Source organism: Pygoscelis adeliae, unplaced genomic scaffold (assembly GCF_000699105.1).
Source record: "Pygoscelis adeliae isolate BGI_AS28 unplaced genomic scaffold, ASM69910v1 Scaffold83, whole genome shotgun sequence".
Classification (NCBI taxonomy): Eukaryota; Metazoa; Chordata; class Aves; order Sphenisciformes; family Spheniscidae; genus Pygoscelis; species Pygoscelis adeliae.
In genome coordinates this window covers 220,420-229,000 of record NW_008824467.1, presented here as the reverse complement: position 1 = coordinate 229,000, position 8,581 = coordinate 220,420, and the positions used below count along the sequence as shown (strand labels likewise).

Sequence of the window (8,581 nt, the reverse complement as noted above, 5' to 3'; positions counted from 1 at the left end):
TTACTTTTTTCATTTTATATTTGGGTATTCACAATGATAAACATCTAGTACTCTTTCTCCATTTGAATGGACTTTCAGATGCTGAAGGCAGACTAAGCTACTTCTCCTCCATGTGTCAGACACCATGTGACAGTCTGTTGCATGTCACTAGGATAAATCCACCTCTTTTCACCTAAACCGGTTCTTGGATGTAGCAAAGCCCATTTCATACAATAAATCAAGTCTGTTTGATATATTTTAAGCATCACTTGTTTAAAAATACTAATCCAATTTAAGTTTTACTTTTATAGAATAATTTTTATCTTGGAAATGAGTCTGGTGGTGTAAATAGTCTTATGAGTTACTTAAAACTTTCCCTGGCTGAAATATTTGAGAGCATAAGATGACATTTCTTCTTAAAATAAATATTCCTTTTGCATAATGAGATTATGCTGATGGTTGTCATTGATAGCTAGTCCTTTGTTCTTAATTTTGTGTTTCTAGTATGGTGCAATAAGATTAAGTATGCCTTGTTCAACATTTTACACAGGGCAATTTTAGTTTGCATGTATTACATATTTCTTAAGGTGTTTTCTGCCAAATGCCAGTTAAATGAGGATCCAGCTGGACATGGCTTATAATTTAGCTTTTTGGAATGAAAATCAGAGTTCCATTTATTCTCCCAAAACCCAGTAGCAACTTGCAAACAGTTTTTATGCAGTATCTTCCTTCCACCTTCTCCAAGTTCAGCATCTTTCCTCACCTGCTGCTTTACTTTTTTCCTTTTCTTAAGATTGCAAAGTTAAGTGCATGAAAAGCTTCCTTCCTGCAGCCAGTTCAATTAGCCCTTCTGGTCTGGTTTGGTTTTGTTTTATCTGTTGGTGCCAGTTGTGGTACCAGCCACAGCAGTGGTTTTGGGGGCAATTAGATGAACCAGTAGCTACAAATGCATGGCTGTAGCATGTGCAGTCTGCATTGCCTCCATTGTAGAGGTGTGTGGGAAGTGCTAAAGCCTCTAACCTCTGGCACCTCATTAAAATGTTTTCCCTTGTTCCTTCTTTTTGTTTACATGTTCTGTTGTTATTTGCAGTTACATATTATGTGTTTTTTACGTTTTTTTTCTGTCACCTGAAGGTAGAGGTTAGCTGTCTTTTGTAGAGCTGAGCAACTAATAATGTTTCTTTGTCTTGTTGGTCCATTAAGTGTGCTAAAGTCATTAGGACTGCAGCCATTTGGTGAACTCTGTGTTAGGAGTTGGTGTAGATGCCAAGACAATGATAGAAAATATTTACTTTTATGTTTTCAGTAAAAATATTTGTGCTTTAAGAGAGGGATTGAAGGAGTGATATTGTGAACAGAAAGAAACTATCTTTCTTGTATAAAAGCCACTGCCATTGACTGATTCCCCTGATAGGATAGGCAGTGTAGGCAGTTTGCTTTAGCATAGCAGATTATTTTCCTAATAATCCAGATTACAGTGGTTTAAAATGCAGTAACCCCCCTTTTGTCACTTGCTTAATACGTTTCATATCTCAGTTGTTCCTAGGGCTAGTGGAAAAATCAGACCAGGAAACTTCAATGGCTATGCAATCAGTGTTTCTATACTAGTGCTTTTTTTTTTTTTTGGTGTGTGTTTAGGTTGGCGTTCAAGTTGGTGTTCAGTTGGAGAAGGGTTTTTTTGTTTTGTTTTGTAATGTCTTATATGTGAGATGTGTGTAGCTTGTTTCGTTTGCTTATTCTCCCCTTTTCATTTCAGCTGAGAGAGAGTTAGAGTGGCATTTTGTTCTGGTTGCAAATCATAAACGTGGAACAGGATCTCTCATTATTCTGTCTTACCCTCTTAGGGCAAGACTGATAATGTTCAGCTTTCGCAACAGTGCGTAGGGTGAAAGCGTTCATTATTCATTTGGCTGAACGCTGCACGCAAAAAGCTCCTTGGGAACGTCCTCTCTGGGCAAACATTGATGTGACCAGACCTGTTACTGTGGGTCTGAGTTTATTCAGCAGTGGAAAATACATTGCTTAGGGTTTATTGTTGTTTGGTAGCTGAGGACTTGATTTGTCCCTGCCTTGCATGCTGGGTAGTCGTATAAACTAGTGTAAAGTAAGTGCTGCCATTCTGATTTAAAAGGCAGGTGGAGAATCGGGAGTGGGTATTAACATTACAGTACTGTCTGTATTATAATAGTCCGTAAGCAATCACAGGCAGTCACAGTCCCTGCGCTGACTAACTTACATATTACCACAGACACCTATCATTACCCTGCTTCGCCAGCCTCAGTCATGGTAGCTAGAACTGTTGGTCTGGCACATTCAAAGTTATGAAACTTTTCAAAGAAAGTTGTGAGATTGGGTTTGAAAGTTAAATTTTAGAAAATGAATCTTGGGGTAATTTTATCTATTTAATTATTTGTTTACTTCGAGCTTTACACTTTAAAGTTTATTTTAAATCCTATGTTTTGTAAAAGGATGGATGTGACCGCATCTGCATTTCGCGCATGTGGTGTGAGATGCACAAACCCTTGAGGCTACAGGTTTGGAAACTAAACATTATCACAGAGTAGGCTACGCTAGTGTAGACATATGGAAGTCCATTCATTTTTTACAGGCTCTTAGTAACACACAGTGCAAAGCATGAGCTCTTAGTGCATGTTTTCCTTTTGATGACGCTATCTTCTGCTCTCATTAATAGATTTAAATACAAACACTACTTCCAGATAACGTCAGTGAAATGGCTTTTGTTGATAAGAAACAGGCATGACAAGCTTTAGCTTGTCAGGCTCCTGAGGTTTTGGCCATTTGAGTTTTTAAAAATGTAATAGTCTATTTCAATTGAATGTACAAATCAGCATCAACATGGCTGTAAAAGGGAAGCAAAGTGTGTGTATTAACCTTATTGGAAAAGTTCGGTGCAGTGCATGCTGACAGTAACTTATCTGACAAAAGGTAAACAACCAGAAAAACCTGCTACAAGTGAGATATTCAAGATTTCTGGCTATCTAAGGTATTTTTGAGAGGCCTGTTACCTTGGCATGCAAGAAACAGTGGTATAGATAAGTTATTGCAATGGGGTTAGTGCTTGGACAGTTTTTCTGGGGTCTGTTCTTTTATATTAGGGGTACTTTATCATACAGAGGTGTATGTTGGTAGAACAGTACTGTATTTAGTAAAAGATACATGAGGTGGAACATACTTAAAGAGAATTATTACAGTTTCTGTAAGTGTGGACAGAAAGCTCCTGATTAAGCTAGTTATTTGTACAAAAGAATTGTACAAAAGCAAGAGCTTTTTTTTAGAAAAGCAAAGCGAAGGTCCTCATTGTGGGCAGTGGTGGAGTCAAACATGGCTAATATGAGGTCTTGTCTCAGTAGAAACCTATTTTGTATTTCTGTGTGGATTCTGCCTCTGTGTGACAGTCACTGGTATGTTGTCTTTTCTTTGGTTTTCCCTCAACTAAGTACTTGGTAAAATAGTAGAGTGGTAACCAGGGAACTCAACAGTGAGAAGGAGCTGCTGCTTTTGTAAGGGTTTACTAGTACTGGCTGCTCCAAAAGCTGAGGTGCCCCATGTAGGCTCTGCAGCACCAGTTTTTGTGCAGGGCACTCAGGGAGTTGCAAAGGCATCACAGACATTCTGCACTTGGGTGGACTGGCTCTGCATCACATAAACCCCCATCACCTGCCACCCAGAGATGACTGGGTGTCAGCAGAATGGTAAAGGCTACTGCCAAACTTAGCAAAGGATCAATTCTGGAGGTGGCTATTACTTTTACAGGACTTGACCCTTGGGAATTTTTCTGGCAGTTGTTTCATAGCTATGACATGTTTTAGAGCATGAGTTTGTATTGCTCCATCAAGTTATGAGCTTGGGCTCAAGAAATGAGCTGAGGGGCATAATTGGAAGCTACCTCCCTTACACAGTAATATGTGAAGTACTGAAATTATTTCCTTTGTTTGAAAAAGTCATTCTTTGCTGATTTCAATACTTCTGTGGGCCAAATTACTATAGTGGGTTATTTTATCTTAAGTATTTGATGGCCTAGCAAGGGCAAGTTAAATGTATCTGCATGCAAAAAAATACGGTCAGAAACCCTGAGATATCCTTGTAGTTTAACACTTTGACCTGCTTCATTTTCATTTCACTACCAGTACCTTCCTTAAAGGTGGGAAATTTCTGTTTCCTTTTCTTATGTGATGTCATCTTTATTTATTTGTGATTTTTGACTGTAGGCATCCTTCTCTTTTTAGAGATCAGAGGAACAATTTTTGTAGCAGTCTTCTATGGCCTTAATGAAGATTGCGGATTCTTTTTCTGATCATTTTCTCATCCACATTAATTCAAGAAAGTTTTTTGTTCAGTAATTCTGTCTTTTTACCAAGCAGGTCGTAGTGGCAATGTAGCTGTTGCTTCATTCTTGAAAACAGAAAATAACTGTATGGGCAGATGTGCAGTGCTTCAGAAAGTCTGGAGAGTTGGTTGTCTCTTATTGTATAAAATAGAGGATTCATTCAGAATGCCAAAATTTTACTTTCCTTCCTGTCTGTGAATCTGTGCCCATTCTGCATTTCCTTCTTCAGAATATTCCAAATTTTTCCTAGTGCTTATGCTTGCATAAACAACAAAAAGTGCTTTGAAGGAGCAAATATTGTACAAGACAGGACCCAGGCTGCTGCCCTCCCCTGCCAGGCATTAGTCTGAAAAACTAAGGAGAAAAGTAAACTCCATCATTAAAACTGAAAGTCAAACATGTAAAGGGCTTGGCTGAGTTGCTTAAGCAAAGGCGACTAATGTCACTTGAGACCCTCTGCAGCATATGAGGCATCTGCAGAAGACTGGCAGATTTAACCTGTAGGAGAGGCAATTGATGGCCAGACAAGATGCCTTAGGATATCTCAAGTATTTTTGTTGAGGTAGAGGAGAGTCCAGAGACTTTGTGTGCCACAGGGGTGGCATGGAAAGTTGAGGGAGATTGTGGAGAAATTCTCTGAGATTGTGGAGAAAGCTTATAATGCAAAATCTCGCCACAACTTGATTTAAGACATTACATTTTAGTTTTAGCCAAACAAAAATGCTTTGCGTTTGTACTGCTATATTAACCAGACCATGATGCTGTTGCTTGTGCCCAGAGGCCATAGTATTTTCTTGTTAGCAGTCTTATAGGTTTCAGTCAATCTGTTTCATTATCTTCAATGAACACGCTCAGAGTCCTGTCCAGAGCTGATGTACATGATCAGTGATGTTGCTTGTTGTTTTACTTAACATCTGTTTCTGGAGGTGATAACAGTTTTGTAAGAAATGACTGAAATTGCTGGTTAGATAGAAAGAGAATGTGTGAGCTGAAGAAAAATTACAGATTAATAGTAATAGCACAGCATGGAAACTAAAATTATAGCACCAGTAGGAACAAACCTGTCGATGTTTTAGATATTACTATGTACCAAGCTGAACAGAACACTTCTTTTTTTGTTCATGATACTGAGCTGTATATATCTGTAGAGCATAATTTTATCACGCCACTTTCACATTAACCCAGTATGAAATATCCAGACTCCCTTGGCCCTCAGTGCTTCTAAATCATGAATATACAAATCTGTTTCTTTAAAGCCTGTTATATGGGGGCTCAAGAAGAGTGGGAAGTGCATGTTCCTCCTGCTTCTTCAGGTTCCTTTTCATGGCTCAGGTGGGGACTTAAGTGCCAACAGTGTGAAAAGTGCAGGATCAAAATGGAAAGAGTATTGGGCACAAAATTGGAAACTAGGCAGATAACTTTCAAATATTGGCCAAAAGTTTCTGACTCATGGAAACTGATCCTCAGCTGTCTCTGTCAGAGTATTACTCTTTATTGTCTCTCTCTATTTACATTATTAGTTGAATAGGTGTGCAAGCATATATGCTACAGGACTGTTCTGTTTATGGTTTTTTTTCAGGATCTAAGAACATGAGCCAGATTACAACAAATGGGGAAAATGAAGGAACTACCAAAATTATTGCACCTTCCCCTGTGAAAAGGTACGTAGACCAGCAGTTCCCTTCCAGCTTTTAAGAGATTGTGTATTGCATTGGATAGAGGAACACATTTAGTAATCATTAGTAACAGTTCATCCTTCCCTTAAGTATAGGACTGTCTGATCTTCTGTTGACAAAGATCAGAGAGTGTTGCCCAATAATTCATTTTAACAAACCCTGATCTTCTGAGGAGCCTGGAACAGGGGTTCCAGGTGACACAGAGTTTGGAAACCCACGATCGGGACAAGTTAATGGGAAGGCAAACAGTCTCAGTTTTAAATACGAAAAAAACAGATAATGACCCAAGGGGCATTGGTCAGGATAGTCCTGTGAAGTCCTATGTGTCTCTCCCCTGGGAGCTGTGGGCTGGCTGGCAGGGCCCTCAGGTCGTGTGTCTTCTGCCTCTGCACAGGGCAAGCTCTGCTTGGGATATGTGGGCAGGGAAGAGCTGGGCATGGCCTCTCTTCCAGCAGTGCTGTTAAAGTTGCAGTCCATTACCTGTTACACCGGTAAATCCAGAACAAAACTCATGAGTGTTTGTGCCTGATCCTTAGGAGCAGTGAATTGTCAGGGCTCCTCTGGATTTGCGTGGTCTGTTGTGTTTAATTATCAGTGCTAAAGTGCGCATCTCTGGTTATCAGGCATATTTGAGAGAAAGAGGTGAGGCTCAAAGGGATTTACATCCCCACCCTTAATTTTAGGTGGAATTTGGGTGCCTGAATCAAAAAAGAGTGATCTGACAAAACAATGAGTCAAAAACTCGGCACCTAACTCTTTTGCTTAGTTGCCTGAATGTCTGCCTCTGCATGCCCAACTACCCTGACAGCTTTTTTTGAGCTGAGCACCTCTGGCCTTTTGAGTTCCATTGAAGCTGTGGACTTCACATACTAGGTATCTGAACTGACCTCTGAAAAAGGGTCTAAAAGATTTACTGCAAATACATGGTGGATAGTGTTTCCTATTGCCTAATATTTAGAACAGTTGCCCCAAAAAAGAAGAGCTGAGTTTAATTGCTTCCTCAGTTTGAGGGAAATTTAATCAAATATTCTAGCCCTTAGAAAATAATACTAATCATCGGTTAAAAGAAAGTTTATGATTTTGCCACTTGGTCATGCTGAAGCAAGGCCACTGAGCAGAAAACTATACGAAGGTATATAAACACCTGAAGGGAAGGTGCAAAGAGGATGGAGCCAGGCTCTTTTCAGTGGGGCCCAGTGACAGGACCAGAGGTGATGGGCACAGACTGAAACACGGGAGGTTCCCTCTGAACATCAGGAAACACTTTTTCACTGTGAGGGTGACTGAGCACTGGCACAGGTTGCCCAGAGAGGTGGTGGAGTCTCCATCCTTGGAGATATATTCAAAAGTCATGTGGACATGGTTCTGGGCATCCGTCTCTAGGTGGCCCTGCTGGAACAGGGGGTTTGACCAGATGACCTCCAGAGGACCCTGCCAACCTCAACCATTCTGTCATTCTGTGATTTGTTAGGAGAGAGAAAGGTACAAAGCAAGAGGTGCCCTTATTCCATAGTGCAGAGATGATTGTATTGGGAAGGGATAGGAGCGCTTCACTACAGCTTGTGCTCCAAATGCTGTGTATAAATTTTTAGCAATGAACTGTTAAAAAGAAATGAATAGGCAGGTTGTAGAGCAAGAACCAAAATAAGGGGCTCTCAACACAGCAGCTTCAACGTTTTTGAGTTTAGTTTCTTACCTTGACAGTTTAAAAGCAATTCACAGGCAGACTCTCACTGAGTCACAGTTTTAAATAACGTTAGTCACTTCCAGCAAAAAAGTGTTGGAAGTTGTTTTTCTTGCATGTTTTCTATTCAGAAATTTATTTGTTTTTCTCTGTGTCTCTGCACATGTAAAACGCCTTTCAGGTCTGCCAGGCTTAGTATGCGTGAAAGGCAGCACACATACTTTATGAAGCATTTACGGTTTGCTAGTTTACTCCATCCTATATAATCCTCACATTAATTGTCAGTCAGGCTTGCAAAGCATCTTTCAGAAGCTCTTACAAGCTGATTTTTTGTAGTTTAACATCTCATTCACTGCTGAGATACGTAGATGGTCACTTCTGCATACGTGGTATAAATTCAAGGTAAACCATAAAAACCCCCAACAACAGTAATCTCACATGAAATTCAGATCCTAACCTTTTGAAATACTTCAAATGAACTTAGTCCTTTTTGCAACTGCATTCCTGGAGACAATACCAGTATCTGAAGAGCTGCCATGCTGTAGCTCTCTAGCTGTAAAGTGTGTGTCTGCTCTGAATGAATAATGACTTAGGAATCTAATGCAGTGATTTCACACCCCAAGATCGTTTCTCTCTCTCTCTCCCTTTTTTAAGATCTGAGAACATTATTCACATTTCTTTTAAGCCCAGCTTCAATCTAAGTATTGTTCAGTAGTTCATGCTGTGCAAAAACAATTGCTTTTTTCACTAGAGGACTGAAACATTTATGTGAGTTACTTGCTTAGTCTGTAGTAAGCACATATTTTTAAGCCTGGGAATAGATTGTATGCACGTATGAGTCAGTAATTAATAGGTGCAGTATTAAGAAAATGATTTACCTGATAAAGTGTAATC

General features: G+C 39.7%; 1 protein-coding gene across 1 annotated transcript in view; it reads left to right on the top strand.

The window, feature by feature from the left end:
* EPB41L4A (erythrocyte membrane protein band 4.1 like 4A) overlaps positions 1-8,581 on the top strand; it is a 96,275-nt gene that overhangs the window by 57,257 nt on the left and 30,437 nt on the right. Inside the window, exon 14 of the mRNA XM_009321109.1 lies at positions 5,907-5,988. Within this exon, the coding sequence (XP_009319384.1) occupies positions 5,907-5,988 (82 nt within the window). The remainder of the gene's footprint in view (positions 1-5,906; positions 5,989-8,581) is intronic.